Source organism: Propithecus coquereli, unplaced genomic scaffold (assembly GCF_000956105.1).
Source record: "Propithecus coquereli isolate 6110/MARCELLA unplaced genomic scaffold, Pcoq_1.0 Scaffold188, whole genome shotgun sequence".
In the NCBI taxonomy this organism is placed as follows: domain Eukaryota; kingdom Metazoa; phylum Chordata; class Mammalia; order Primates; family Indriidae; genus Propithecus; species Propithecus coquereli.
The window spans coordinates 5,126,080-5,142,685 of NW_012143634.1; the positions used below are offsets into that span (position 1 = coordinate 5,126,080).

The window sequence follows — 16,606 nt, forward strand, 5'->3', positions numbered from 1 at the left end:
AAAAAAAAAAAAAAAAGAAAAAAAAAAAGCTTGTTACCAAATGACAAAATGACAACTGCTTGCAAACATTTGTTAAGCAAAAGGGGGAAAAACACGAAGGAATTATTATTATATTTAGACAATCCTGAGGAGGATCCAGGAGACGTGATAATAATTGATCCCTTTCTTTCCTTCTCCCTTCATTTCATGGCCATCATTGGTCATGCACCACCATTTCAGAAGTTATCACAAGATTAAAAATAAATGGCAATTAACTTTAGAGTACTCATGATATCTGATTCTATTATTTCCTCAGCTGCCTTTGATATCCTTTAATGGATTTTAAAAAACACATAAAAGTTTTACTTTTACATGCATAAAATGTATAAAAATAAAATATATAAAAAACACCAAAGATTCACTCAGTACTTTGCTCCCTTCAAAGTAAATTTTTCCATTAGGCCATGATTTTTCCATAAAGCAATTTTTCCATAAAGCTTAACTTTACTCTGTTTAAGATTCATCTGAGAATCTGCTTAAAATACAGACTCCCAGGCTTCACACCTAGAAATTCTGGGTTAGTATGTCCAGGGTGGAAGCCAGTAAATGGTATTTTTTTTCCCTTCTATTGTGAAATACACACTTAGAAAGGTGTACACATATGCCATTATTACAGTAAATAATATAAACATCTGTGTAACTATTACCCAGGTCAAAAATACCACATCGTCAGCAGCACCCCAGAAGCCAGCTGGGCTCACTTTTCACATTTATGTTAATGTGATCAAGGTATATGAATTCCTCTCTTAGACTTTCCATTAGATTCGCCCATGTGGTTGAATTGCTCTACTTTGCTTTCACTGATTGCTGTGTTCTATTATATGAACATTCCACAATTTACCATTCTACATGGCAGTTTTTTGCTATTACAAATAATTCTGCCACAAGTGTTGTTGAATGTGTATTTGGATGCACATAGGCATGAATTTCTCCCAAGTGTATATTCAGAAGTCAAACTGATGAGTCATGACAACTGTACACTTTACCAGAAATACCAAACTATTTTCCAAAGTGATTGCAGTAACTTACATTCCCACCAGGAGTCAGTATAATTGTTATTTTTAACAAAAAACCTTGGTGATCTAATGATCTATGTTCTTAATCCACAAATTTACTTAACCATTTGAGCTTTTACAAACCCAGCCCTAACAACTTAAGAAAGATGCTACAGAACATGGCCTTAAAACACAACACGGCCTTAAAAAGCATATAATGGCACCAATGCACATATGACTGCAGGGGCTCTTGGGCTACATTATGAATTACATTTCCACTGAGTCATGTTTTACCTGTGCATATGACCCCAGAACAAAGGTACTGGTACTTTCTTGCTGTCATCTTATTGTTTATTGCAACCAATCATCCTTCCCTGCAGTCCTACAGTTTGCTTAAACCTATAACCAAAATACAAACCTGCCAGGGGAAAGAAATCCAAAGCAATAACATGAACTTCAAAAAAAAAAAAAAAAAAGATTTCTTATTTATGAGGACTATTAGAAAAACAAACATCAAGTTCTTATTGGAAAAGAAAACAATGGCTAATTCCTTCACACCAGAGATTGTTTAATGAGATTTCTATTTAAGTATTTGTTGACTAAGAACAACTCACAGATCTAATGAATCAACTCTATTTAAAATAAAATGGTAATACTTTAACTTTGTTAACAATTACCTTAAAACAATCAAAAAGATGATCAAGTTGTTCAGGAGAAAAATCCCACGCCAATTTTGCCAGTAGATCATGTACATTCTTCACAATGGCTTCATGTTTCCCCGCCTATTGAAAAACAAAAACAAAGTCATAGCACACTAGAAATTTGAATAATAAGCAGTGTATATTGTTTGTTGATAACTATTAATAAAGTATCCTCATCTCTTTCAATTAACTGTGGTAACATAAGAAAATCTCTAACATTACAAAATGCTTTAGAACTTTCATTCAAAACCTGGCAACTCAATTTCTTGATATACACAGCAGCTAATGTGTACTTTGGCAATGCACATGAACATTTATTACAGTTCATTGAATTTAACATGCCAATTTTAATATTGTAAGTAGGAGAAAAATAAGGCACACTAATGGTATTGTTTCAAAACTGGAACTATAGGCACTCAAAGGCAAAACTATTTTCTTGGTTTCTGTAGACTTAAAAAAACAAACAAACAAACAAACAAACAAAAACTCAAAGCCTTACAACCTAGAACTCAACAATGCTTCCCAGGCAATCCATAAGTAGAAAATTGTCATTAAGATAATCAAAGAAATTATACAATTTCCAGCTCTGAAACCAAAAAGGTTATTAATCCTTCTGAAAGTTATAAATCCCTTGAAATTATATATTATGTATATATAATTAATCATTACAGGTCTTTATAAATAATCGAGTGACTTAATTTTCCTAACATTGAAGGCTTTTTCTATTAAGTCTACGAAGAAGTCAATTACAGATGTCTTATACTCTTTCAAAAGACACTGCTTATTATTTTTTACTCTTTGCCTCTTATTTAAAACCATCTACAAATTGCCAACCTTTACCAAATACAGTAGATAACGGAATATTTTTATTTTAAAAATATTACTGGCTATTTCAAAAAGATTACTGGCAGGATTTCTGTAAATATAACAAGTATTTAAATGTACTAAAAGTCAAGTAATTTAAGCCTGCCTCCCATTTCATAACAGCTACTGTATTTCTTCAGTTTTTAGTATCTTTCTTTAAAAAACTAAATAATCACCATCTTAAATTTCTTACCTGTGCTGCCCAGATATTATCAAGATCCTGTAAGGTCAGAGCTTTTTCCTTGATGACAAAGCGAAGAATCTTCTCTAGCTTTTCTACATACTGTGGTTGATGCAGACTATCTCGCAAGACTATAGATAAGATATTGTTCTGCTGTATCCATTCCTAAATTTAATTCAAAAACTTGTTTCAAAGCAGAAAAACACAGAAGTTTTTTTTATAAAAAAAATTACTCACATTACTAAACAATATAAGTAGGAATTCAAAAACACATTTACAAGATATACTAATATGATTATGCATTGTTTTAATGGAAAATTATGAGAAAAATCACAATCTCATGGCACTTTAATTTTGCACATACAGAAATGCTCCCATAAATTATAAATACTGAAATCATTAAAAAGATTCTACACCCCAGCATTTACTCAGAAAATTATTTAAGTATAATAATTACCATGGTTTTGGGGGGAGGGGTACAGGACCAATTTTAGAATCTTTTAATCCTTTATACCAGTTCTGCCACAGTATTATGTTTTGACCTTCAGTAAAAAGGCACTCTTTATTTTGGCCTTTATTTATTACCCGATTACCATGTGCTAGCTAGACACTATTACTGCTTATCTATTAGCTCTTTAATCTTCCAAACAATCCTAGTAAAGAATTATCCTATTACAGAAAAGTAAACAGGGTCGTACTTGTTGGAACTGGAATCTGAATCAAGTCTGCATGCTTCCACGGTCTGTTTCTATAACACTATGTCCAGATGCTTAACTAGCACTTATTTAATATCTATAGCAATAAAGTGCTAGCACATGATACAAAAAGGCAGTAATACACATTGTATGATTTTAAAGTATTCTGCTTGAAAATGCAAAGTAGTTAGGCCCAAACTGTGCAAGAGAAGTACACTTCTCTGCTGATAAAGAGTCAGTTTTTTTTACTTCTAATCTGTTGCAGATATTTTTTGCAAAATACGGTAAAAATATAGCAATGTCAAATTGTGACAAAAGTTTCTAAACAATTAATGCCATTTTCTGTACTATGTAGGACTGGTCCAGCACCAGTCCTCAGATCACACTTTGAGTAGCTTCTATGCTGGACTTTCCACAAGGCAGACAGGCATATCACATGGGCAAAACTGGATGCCTGCCACCTGACCCCGTAACTGGGGCCAATGTCTAAGCCTCCTCTCCACATGCCTTTTATCACACTCTAATCACTGCCTCTTCTATTAAACTGAAGACTCCTTGAAGGCAAGGACAGTTCTTCTACAGGTATCTCCCCAGTAGTGTCATACAATCACTGAAAAAATTTTGGTTCCATAACTTAAATGACATGCTTATTCATTTAAAAACTATAATGTATGCAAAATATCTGAGGTAAAAATACTTTCCTAAAATTTCAATGTTAAAATGATGTAAGTGCTTTAAAAACTGAAATCCTCAAAATCATGACAAAAACATTAATTTGTATAGATCTTATTGCAGCAATTTTATTTCCCATTTTAAAACCTTTAATTGGCAATGCTCAAACAGCCCATTTCATTCTTTAGGTACAAGACACTATCTGATCCATTCCTCAGATCACCTCCATCTACTCCATTTCAACCAACTCCCCACCCCTCAACAAGCTAATAATTACTTTGGAATATCACATTCAACAATAAGTTTATCAAAGATGTGCTAAGCTATCCATATCACAACCAAATAATAAACTATGTTATTACAAAAAGTTCTCAGGATTAACAGAGTTGTAAATTAAAACACTTCCCAATTTCTGGGTTTACTTTAAAATCTTATTACTAATTTTAACTAGAGCTATTCTAATTTTTGTCTTAAGCAGATTCTAATTCATAAAAAAAAGAACGAAAAGACTTACTGCCATTCGTTCAGCTGTGAGCCACTCTTCCTCTTCAGGATTACCATGTCGATGGGTATAGTATGACACACTAGATATTACCTTATTAACTTCATTCAGTGCATTCATCTTCCCATTGAAAGAAGAAATTTGCAATAATCTGTAAGAAAAATTCAGTAGTAAGTATGATTCTAAAAATTCACATAAATAATGATTTCAAGAGATAAGTGTCTTACCTAAGTATCATTTTTAACCTAAATATTTCTAAGTTTTTTACAGTTTCTTCTTGTCCTGGAACCCTTGAAGCTAAATTTTTCAAAGATTTAATAATCATCGAAAGAGCATCATTTTTGGCTTCATTCTTTGCCTCTTTTTTCAGTTCTTCATCAGTTAAGTTTTCTAAAAACTGTGGAACCATTTCTATTATTGGAAGAAAGTACTTTTTCACTGTATGAAGAGTGAGAAACTCATAGCATTGTCCAAATGGTCTGAAATAAGAAAGACACAAAACTCCTGTAATACTTAATTTTTTAAAATCAATTAGGACTAAATTATCAGCCTATATTACTTTTATAAACCCAAGTAATAAGTTTAAGAGGAAATCGTACTTGAAAAACTGAATTTTTACCAAGCAAATAAAATAGCAATTTCTATAGTGTACTGAACATTGAATTTAAAATGTAACTTACTTAATAAGGGCTGCAATTATCTGAACATTTAATGCTGATCCATTAATAAAACGGTCATGCAAAATCTGGAACCCATTTAAAGTGCCAAATTTGTTGAGAAGATCCACTAGCCAACCCTGCAATACAATTAATGAAAAAAGTTAACTTCAATACTTTTAGGGGGGAAAAAGTACTATCTTGATTGAAACATACTAAAAATAGTAAATTCAATGAAACAAATAGTCAAATCATCTTTCAAAAGAGCACAAAACATTATTTTGTTTACAATAATCCCATCGGCGTGAGATAGAAGCAGCATAAGTAGCAAGTACAGATTAGTTCACCGGGGCACAGCAGTTTCTCATACCAATATAGCTGGTGAACAGGAATCAGAAGCCATGCTTCTATTCTAGCAATACCACCAAATGAGAATAAATACCTTCTAATTATCTAAAATTATTTTCTATTAAAATAATTTCAAGGAGGTGAAAAGACTATTCCAAAAAGTAAATTAGGAAAATTTGGTAACCTCATAATGAACTCTGAATCCATTTCTTGTTATAGTTGTAAATAATTAAAATTTCCATATAAATACACTAATCTTAAAGCCTGAACATGAACTATCGATTATAATAAAAACTAACCCCTGGTATTAATATCTGTTGTTCCTAACAAGAATATGCTGAATATGTTCCTAACTAGAATAGGTTGATACTTTTGCTAACCTATATGAATGCACCCAGTTCTCATCTTAGAAGTAGCACCATCCAACAGTATGGATTATCTTTCAACCTCCTCTTCAAGAAAAAGCAGTAACTCAAAGTACACTGCAGCTGGGACAGGCAATAGTTGTACAGCTAAAGAATCAAATATATCTAGGAACTAAGATAACCTTTTATACCTAGCCTTCTAAAAGGCCACATTTTAGGAGCCACTGAGGGGAAAATAAGGGGCAAAAGAGGCATTTCTCTAAGAAGTCTTAAGCAAAAATAATTTCTACAACTTGCAAAAAAAAGTCCAGGAAAAAGGGGAAATGCTCAATAAATGCTTATATTTTTAATGTTTGTTTAAAGAGAATATATGGTAGCTAATGGTAGTTTTGATATGGTTTTATGAGAATCAAAATTAACTAAATTCTCTAATAAGTCTATTACCATATTTCAATACGGTCATTATAGTATTTTCCTACCTTTTCATTTGGTCTTAAAAGGCTAATTGAAAGCCATTAAAGCTCTGAGTAGTTAACTCACCAGATCCCTTTGACATTCAGCAATTTTAAGAAAGTACATGCTCATTATGTAATACATTTTTATTCCTTCAGTAACTGGAATGAGATTATTAGACCCATAGATATACTCATTATATATAATATATAAAATAGCATGTGTGCACACAGTAGAGAATGAGTCTAAAGTTAATCTTTCCATATTTCTTCTGGTGCAACATATGTTTAAACAATTAGGAATACTCAGAGTACTTCAAATTGAGGTGCAGTTAATAGACTAGCTTTGGCAGCTGCAAATTAAGAACCTTCCTTATCTGGCTCAAAGTCGTCAAGACTGGCAGAGAAAAGGCCAGCCACCCTAGAAAGAAAAATTCAAAATGACCATATAGCCTAGAATTTGCCATGGTCTTTAAATGTAGTTTTATCTGTACTACATTTCATTATATCATAGTATCTGCATCCAACTACGGACATGGTTGAAAATTATGCCAAATATATCATTTTTAAATCGATTTTTTAGAAGATTTGCTTAGCAGTATGATAAAACAAAATTTTCTCTGATTTCAGTAGAAAATGAATGAGTAGGTAACTCCATTGAATATGCTTCTCCTTGATTCACAACCAAAATTTGGGCTATATTTTTAAAAACTATACTCTCAAAGACTAAGTACCCTTACGGTTGCCATATTTTATAAGTTTAACAGCAAGAAGAACTAGGCTTCAAAGATATAAAAATAGTCGTCTGAAAAGTCTGTATTTAGCCATGTTAAATCAAGTTGTTCCTTGTGAGTCTCTTTAAGTTATAGATTATTATTTGCACACAGGGCAAAAAATAAAGTAAATTTTAAAAAAGCAATATGGGTATAGATAAAAATTTTGATTTTGAAGATTGCCATTATTTAGATATTAGTATGATCTACTAAAGCAAAAATAAGCCATCTAGTGGTAACAATATGAACTGAGAAATATGAGAAAATCTCAGCTCTAAGTTCAATACATTTTGATGATTTCAGTTTCTAACAGAATAAATCAAGCATTGTATATATGACTTCAAATTTTTCTGGCTGGTTAGAAAAAGGAAAATTTAAAAAAAAAAGAAAAAGGAAAATTTGTATAAGACCCACAATATTAAATTCTGAAATTTAAAAGCTATGTAGTTCATTTAATACTTATTAAAAGAAGCATGGTTTAGGGGTACATTTTTTTAAATGTATGGTCTGTTTACATTGATATAGAAAACTTACATTTATGTACAGAATATACATATTTAAGTGAGATTTGAAAGATATACTATTTTCCTTTCATTTACAGTTTCTGTAATTTTACTTTTATAATGTATTATTAGGCGTTTTTAGGACATACTTGATTTTGGAGTCAAAATCTTATGTCAACAATGATCATGGTCTTACAGATCAACACTAGAGTCCCTGGTCAAAGGAAAAATATGGTCTGTTTCATACTAAACCAAATTATAACTATTTCCCAAGAGGTTGGGCAGGAAACAATGGGGACTGACTATACATGGAGAAAGCTAAAAAAAAAAAAAAAAGATAGCCATAAGAACTGAATTAAAATGACATGGTAAAGACTCCCAGTTCTACATATTTTCCTTTAAAGTCTGAAAGCCAATTTCATTGTCAGACTTTAAATATTTAAACACAGAAAAACTTAACAGTAGAAACAAGATAAAACACAGCTTTGGTGCAAAATAAAGAATCCAAAAAAGAAATAAGGCAAAATCCCTTTAACAGTTATATGAAATTACTCTTCTCTCTTGTTAAGAGGTTCAGATCATGGCAGGTTCTGTGGCAGAGCAAAACAGTTGTAATATTTAATTTTGAAAATAACAAACCAACACACTTTTGGTGATCGAGGGTCTGGAGAACGAGCAAAGAGTTCATCTTCAGGCAACTGAACATTTGAGGATACTGATTCACATGGACGTGTACCATTGTAGATATGGAATTTGCAATGAGGATTTAAGGCCATGGCAAGAAGTTCTAGAAGTGGAAACCAGTCTTCGGACAACTTGGCCACACATAGCTCCACCAGGCGATGAGTATTGTTAATAATACATCTCTGTTATATAAGGGGAAAAGGTGATTTAAGATCAAAACATTCCAATTTCAAACAGACTATGCTCCCATCTTAATTAGTCATATACTAATTAATAATGATCTTTCAATTTTTCTATACTAATCATTTGAATTATATTGAATTTCACTAATAGGGGGATCAAACTGATAATCAAAAGACAAATTAGCATTTATTTACTTCATAATTTATATGGTATGGCTTCCAAAATGAAGTGGGCACCATAATTTATCTATGCCTGCTCTATGTCCAAAGATGGCAAATTACTTTTTTTGCCTCTTTGGAATTTGTATACTAGATGTAGCAATTCTAAAATCTAAACAATAGTTCAATTATCCAGGATGGAGTAGATCTGCTATCTAAACCTCAATGCAAAACTCTGACAGCACTTCCTAAAGTTTGCATTTTTAAACCTATAAAATTACATACCAAATCATAAGATGCTAGGATTGTTATGCTATGGTCATATTTGGGAAATAGTTTGCAGACCACAAAAATAGTTGCTTTACAACTTATGACCATTTCCATAGTATAAACAAGGAACAGAGTAATTACAGAATGTTATCAGTCTAAGACACATTTTTTTTTATCTTTAAGATCTCTGGAATCTGATTCTATCTTATAATCAATGAATGATTACTATTTTCCTAAACTGAAGGTGTAGAAAGGATTTGTGTTTGCCTCTGGTAGTCCCTTGGGGACACTACCTACCTGAGACCACTTTAAATTCTCATTTACCTCTACACTGACCCTTTGTTGTCCCAGATATATGAGATTCTCCATCTTAGGTGTTTTTCTTTCCTTAATGGTCCATACAATAGTGGTACATCTTACAATGGATAGCATCATATTTTCAATGAAGTGGTGTGACTCGCCTAGGTCACGGGCCACTTGAGAACCCAGGAAATAGATTAAACCAAAGTTTCCTAACTCCAAATCTCATGTTCATTCTAAATGACCATGCTGCCTTCAACAGAGACCATAATTTACAAACATTGTTTTTAGAAGTTTTTCATTTTTAGACCCTTTAATTAATGGACCAAATATACTACACACACACCCCACCCATAGGCATCACTATGTAAATCTGATTTTTTAAAGTCAAATGCAAGACTCACATGAATTTCAAACTTCCAGCCACTCACTGCTTCATCTGTAAGGATTTTAGTGAATGATATTGTTAGCCCATCTCGAAAAAATCGCTGACATGCTTCACTTTTAACATCAAGGCCTAAGAAAAGGGGAGAAAAATCAGTGTAAACTAATGTTTCTCTGATTGTCTTACAATGTCCAATATATGATAAAAGTTAATATATAACTGGAAAGTGTTCACTGACAGCTAAACAAATGCACAGTAGCTTTGGAAAAAAACAGAATTATTGTAACAGGTCAAAAAGGTAACTTGATTCAGAAAGAATCATCATCTTCAATAAATTTTTTTAAATACTTAATTATATAAAAGTACATTAAACCTAGTAACATTAAGACTAATTTAAAATGTTACAAATTATGGCACTGGACCTCAAACACAAAATGGTTACCAGTACCATGGGATAGGCAGGGAATCTAAATACTTCATAATATTTTACTCCCTAAAAATAAGCCTTCAAACTTAAAAACATTTCATGACTATTTGAAAAATCTTCTATTCATAAACCATCCATTTAGCATCAATGTCCTTATAAGTGTTTGATCAAGTAAGATGAATTCTGTCTTGTCTTCCCTATTAGTCTCTTTCAATGTCTCAGTATCTGTTTCTTTACATTTTTGCTTAGTTTCATATTTCAAAAAGGCAACAGAACTGTGTGCCTCCAAACACAAAGCATACCCTTTTGTCTTAATGACAAAACAAAAAACTATTCAATTTGTATAGAAAGTATCATTGGATTCTGATTGTACAAGAGATGACATTTAAACTTTAAAAAATTTGAACCTTGTCTAAAATAACTATTATCTCAGAAAATATAGGGGAAGGAGGGATAGACATCCACGGAATGTCAATGCTATTAAATGAAATACCATTATCTGTTTTTACCTACCATTTTACAGTCAGGACTTAACATGCCTAGCACAAAGTTTTCACAAATTTGCTGAATTGGTGAATCAATGTGTAAATGAACAAAAGAAACTGGAGTGGTGGAAAATAACTGTAATCTGATACTGTATTTTCATAGTTTATTAGATATTTTTACAAGATTAATAAGCCATAAGGACATGTTCTTTAAACAACAGAGAGGTAATTATTGTAAGATAAATGAAATTTTCCCTTGCCATAGAGTGAGACAGACTTAAGTAAGGTACTGAACATGTTAATTTTGACAATAATCTATTTTAATTGTGATAGTGCCTATTGTTAGTTCGACATATCCATGGCTAGCCTATTTCTCAAAATGAAATGTTATTGCTTTTTACTTTAATCTCCAATGCCTTAAAAAATGAATTGAGAGTTATTACAATAGTAGTTCTCTGCTAAGAGAATTCAACTGCACCTTAAAGTAGACCAAAACTATTGGAAAAAAAAAAAAAAAACCATTAATTCCAATATTAAGCTTTACTTCTGGATAACTGAGTAAAACCACCAGATTTCTTTTTATTGGCTTTAAAAAAAAAAAGGAACCTTATCTTCCAAGTCTTTCATTTAGAGAAAAATCATACTTTTCTGTTTATCAACAAAAAACAAACGTGTAAGCTAGACAGTTTATTTTTAAAACACATTATTAATGAAACAGTAATTTCCATCCAAAGGGATGATAGATGAAGATTCTACTAGGCACAAAGATCCACATGTCCTGCTTCACTGTCATTTCAATAAAGCAGTCAAAGGGCAACTATAAATGATTTGTAGATTGACACAGAACATATGGCTCAAGGTAAATATCAAAGGGGGGAAAGGAGAGGGAAGATATATCTGAGGTCCACCCATCACCTATAAAGCACTTAACTTGTAAAATATTCCTTCATGTATATTATTTTCTGTAATAGATCAGACCCTAGGTTAAAGATGTTTTGTGACTTTTGAGTGACAACTCCTTTGCAAATGTGACTAAACAATGGATCTGCTCCTCATAAATATGAATATAATAAACTTTATGTCTAACTTCAGAGAGTTCACAAACACCCTTGAAGGCTGTCCTAAGGATATGAACCCTGCTTGTAAGCCATAGCAAGTGTTTACAATGGAGGAAACAAACCCACTTCATCCACTTCAGAGATAAAGTGAAAGTACATCTAGCAGCATACATTATGGAAAGCATCAACAACTTCTAAGCTTACCTTTTTTACTAAGATCAATAGCAGCTTCTAAAAGCACTTCTAATTCCCCTTTCGGCAAAACTGGAACCACCCATCGAGGCCTAAGAGTTTTAATAAAATAAAAAGATGCTTATTGGTTGTGCACTCTGAAAGAAGGACTATAAGTGAGTTACTAATAATTATAATTACTTACCTCTATGAAAATATTAATATTAAAACATCAAAATATTAAAACAAGGTTAGCAGAATATCTGCTATCTGCTTTGTGGATCTAAGCACCATCTGTTCTCTCTACAAACAGAATTTTTAAAAAATACTATCTAAAGATACAGAAATGAGAAAGGGAAGAAAACATTATTTTAATAACTAAGAATATAAAACTATTATAATAATCAAATATTAATTAGGTATCATGGATACTTATTGTTAAAGTTCATAGGAAAATGACCCTTCAGGATTCAGATTAGAAGAGAGACTAGTTGAATTTCCTCACAAAGAAGTAAAAACTTAGGAAGCAAAGGACTGATTTATGCCTCAGTTCATCATAATTCATCAACTTTTACTGAAAGATAAGGGAGCCTTGGGTCTCTAAGTCTCCACAGGTGCCCTCCACACTCAAACAAGATGCAGCAGCCACCCAGGTGGTGCTTTCTCTGGTCCCAGTGGTAGGTCCACCATCTAGGCATCCATTTTTTTCTAGCCCTTCTTCCTTACCACCACCCGACTCATCCACTGCTCCCCAAAGAGTGAGCCTTCTTCTAATCACCCTTTGTCACTCTTTTCACTTACATTAAAAAAAATCATTCATATTTTTCTTCCCCCCCCCACCGCCAGGACTTGCTAATAATATGCAACCTTAGTTCTCTAGTTAGCCTAAAAAGTACTTTACCAACAATCACCAACCACCTGACAAAAATCAAAAAGCAACAATACAACCTTTTGCTATGATATTTTTGCTCAACTCTATACAATTTTTGTGTGACTATAATTCACTGTACACCATTACTATTGGCCAGAATCACACTTAATATACATATTTTCAAGAGACAGGGTCTTGCTATGTTGTCCAGGCTGAGCTCAAACAATCCTCCTGCCTTAGCTGAGACCACCACGCCCAGCTCTATATTCTTTTAAATACACCATTAAAAATAATAAATATATTAATAGGGAAAACACTCAAGATAAATGAAGACAGTTACAAAATTATAGTAAGAATCCCGTATATGTAGAAAAATCAATACATACATGATAGCAAACACAAAGATAATCTGGAAGAATGTACTTATGATTGCTAACAGTAATTTTTGGTTAGAATGTATGCACATAGGGGGACATTTATAGAGAAATTTGCCTACATATTTCTATGTTTAACAATGCATACGTATTACTTATGTATTCAGAATTTTTTTTTTTAATGCAAAGCATTTCTATATCCCCTGACATTATGCACTTCTTAACAGTGCATAAAGCACTTAACAGTATTGACTTATTTTTAGAAAGTGAAATACAACAAAATAAACTCAGTAAGGCAAGTGCCTATAAAAGTGTGTGTTTTTGTTACTTTCCTTTTCAGGAGTGAGGGGGAAATGTGTCATACTTCCCTAGCTCACAGCCTGGTGAAGACCACAGCTGTATGAATGGGGTTTCCTTGACATGCTCTTCCTTTAGCCTCTTGAAATTTTTTCTTCCTCTGCAAAGAAGCTGAAAGCTTCACTTTCTTGGAGTCTTCCTCCAAATAACTGAAGTGTGCAAGGGTGGGATGAGGATGGGGGAGAAGGATTATTTGTACTACAACTATGAAAAATTATACTGTGAATCGCTCCCCGAGATGAAGGTCAATAAAAACAAATAGCTAAGATGGTTAAATGGCTCAGACTAGTCAAGAGTTCACAAGGGGCAGGCTCTGGGGAACTCAATCTTCTCATAACTTGGTTTACCTCAGGGTACCCAAAAATTATTCAAGTCATTCAGCAACCAACATATCAATGGCAAAAAAGCTTCATAAACTCTCAAAAAGGGAAACTGAATGTATAATTTTACTTCAGAAACACACCAGCTAGGGTCACCATCATTAATCTGAAAATATAATTTTTTTTTTTTTTTTTTTTTTTTGAGACACAGTCTCATTCTCTTGCCCGGGCTAGAGTGCTGTGGCGTCAGTCTAGCTCGCAGCAACCTCAAACTCCTGGGCTCAAGTGATCCTTCTGCCTCAGCCTCCCAAGTAGCTGAGACTACAGGCATGAGCCACCATGCCCGGCTAATTTATTCTATATATATTTTTAGTTGTCCAGATCATTTCTTTCTATTTTCTAGTAGAGACGGGGTCTCGCTCTTGCGCACGCTGGTCTCGAACTCCTGACCTTGAGTGATCCACCTGCCTCGGCCTCCCAGAGTGCTAGGATTACAGGCGTGAGCCACTGCGCCCGGCCTGAAAATATAATTAACATTGTCATTTCCTTTCATTTATTAAATCCATTAAGAACTATGGGTTACAAAGTACTCTGCAGTTACTAAGATATGAAGACTATTAAGGAGGCAGTGGGGTTACTGTGCCATTTCTGTCCACTCTTTCTTTTTTCTTATCCACTACCAGAAACAATGCTGAGAAACTTGGTGGGTTTTCTTGTGTGTTACACACATTAAAAAAACAAAACGAAACCAATTTACCTGTTGATCATGTCATCCAATTTTGCCAGGTCAGTATGTGGAAATGCAGGTTCCTCATCTTCAAGCTGTGGTGGGGCATCACCTTGACCTTGTTCATCTGGGGGAGTTGCCGGGGAATTTTCATTGGAAGAATCAGGCGATGAAGTCTTAATTAAAAAGTAAATATTCCAGATTTAAGTTTCTATAACATATATACAATAATTTAGTAACTCAAAACCAAAGATGAGTGTTACAATTTTTTTTAAATTTTGTAAATACAGTTGGCTCTCCGTATACATGGGTTCTGCACCCATGGTTTCAACCAATCTCAGATGGAAAATATTTGGAAAAAAATTTCATCTGTACCAAACATGCACAGACTTTTTTGCTTATAATTACTCCCCTAAATGATACAGCATCACAACTATTTACATAGCATTTACATTGTATTAGGTATAAGTAATCTAGAGATGACAAAGTATATAGGAGGATGTGTGTAGGTTATATGCAAATACTACACCATTTTATACCAGGGACTTGAGTATCTGCTGATTTTCCTCTTGCAGGGAGGCTCCTGGAACCCATCCCTCATGGATACCAAGTTTTATAAAAACTTTTGTCAGTTTTTGGCCAGGCCCAGTGGCTCACGCCTGTAATCCTAGCACTCTGGGAGGCTGAGGAGGGAGGATCGTTTGAGCTCAGGAGTTCAAGACCAGCCTGAGCAAGAGCAAAACTCCGTCTCTACTAAAAAAAAAAATAGAAAGAAATTAGCTGGACAACTAAAAATATATATATATAAAAAAAATTAGCTGGGCATGGTGGCACATGCCTGTAGTCCCAGCTACTCAGGAGGCTGAGGCAAAAGGATTGCTTGAGCCCAGAAGTTTGAGGTTGCTGTGAGCCAGGCTAACACAACGGCACTCTAGGCCAGGCAACAACAGAGTGAGACTCTGTCTCAAAAAAAAAAAAAAAAAAAAACAAAAAAACACCTTTGTCAGTTTTTACAAAAGATAAAAGTATTGAAAGTTTACGTTGTTTCAGACTCTCTCTGTGCTATTGTGCTTTAAAATAATTTATTCCTCAACAACCTAATGAAGTATTCTACTGCCATTTAAAAGATGAGAAAACAAACTCAGACAGTAAGCAGTCCAAGGTCACACAGATTAAACTCTGTAGTAAGGATTTGAAACCACGTCTATTCTAAAGTTTGTGACAACTAAATGGTGAACTTTTACCTGAGATGGCGAACACTGTGCAGTTGCCCACAGAGCTAGTCTCAAGGCAAAGGAACCTACAGCACAGAATTCAAGTGTCACCAGTCAAACAGAAATATCTGATTTGAAGTACGTAACTTTGAAAGCCTGCCCACCCCCCTTTTTTCGAGACAGAGTCTTGCTCTGTCGCCCTGGGTAGCGTGCAATGGCGTCATCATAGCTCAGTGCAACCGCAAACTCCTTGCTCAAAGGATCCTCCTGCCTCAGCCTCCTGAGTAGCTGGAACTACAGACTCACGCCACAACGCCTGGTTAATTTTTCTATTTTTAGTAGAGATGGGGCCTCACTCTTGCTCAGGCTGGTCTCGAACTCCTGAGCTCAAGCAATCCTCCTGTCTCAGCCTCCCAGAGTGCTACAGGTTTGAGCCACGGCACCCGGCCCCTACCTTATCATTTTTTGAACTCCCCTTCCTCTAGTATATATTATCTTACACATGCTCATAAAAATAAAGGCAAAAATAAAATTCCAAACACCTGTAATACCATACCAACAGATAAGCACCACCACTGACATTTAATTATTTCCTTGCAATCTTTATTTTATGAGCCAAATAAAAACTGTCCATATGTACATATAAATTTTCAATAAATTGGGATTATACCAGCATGTGCCCTTTTCCGTTCAGTATCTGAGTATTCAATTTTTTTTTTTTTTTTTTTTGAGACAGAGTCTCGCTCTGTTGCCCGGGCGACAGTGAGTGCCATGGTGTCAGCCTAGCTCACAGCAACCTCAAACTCCTGGGCTCGAGCAATCCTTCTGCCTCAGCCTCCCGAGTAGCTGGGACTACAGGCATGTGCCACCATGCCT

General features: G+C 34.0%; 1 protein-coding gene across 4 annotated transcripts in view; it reads right to left on the bottom strand.

The window, feature by feature from the left end:
• USP9X (ubiquitin specific peptidase 9, X-linked) overlaps positions 1 to 16,606 on the bottom strand; it is a 131,663-nt gene that overhangs the window by 79,241 nt on the left and 35,816 nt on the right. For all 4 annotated transcript variants that reach the window (XM_012642819.1, XM_012642818.1, XM_012642817.1 and 1 more), the window contains exons 3-11: positions 14,547 to 14,692; positions 11,901 to 11,980; positions 9,746 to 9,858; positions 8,394 to 8,612; positions 5,330 to 5,445; positions 4,877 to 5,128; positions 4,662 to 4,800; positions 2,793 to 2,945; positions 1,712 to 1,816 (exon numbers count right to left, since the gene is read on the bottom strand). In XM_012642819.1, the coding sequence (XP_012498273.1) occupies positions 1,712 to 1,816; positions 2,793 to 2,945; positions 4,662 to 4,800; positions 4,877 to 5,128; positions 5,330 to 5,445; positions 8,394 to 8,612; positions 9,746 to 9,858; positions 11,901 to 11,980; positions 14,547 to 14,692 (1,323 nt within the window). The remainder of the gene's footprint in view (positions 1 to 1,711; positions 1,817 to 2,792; positions 2,946 to 4,661; positions 4,801 to 4,876; positions 5,129 to 5,329; positions 5,446 to 8,393; positions 8,613 to 9,745; positions 9,859 to 11,900; positions 11,981 to 14,546; positions 14,693 to 16,606) is intronic.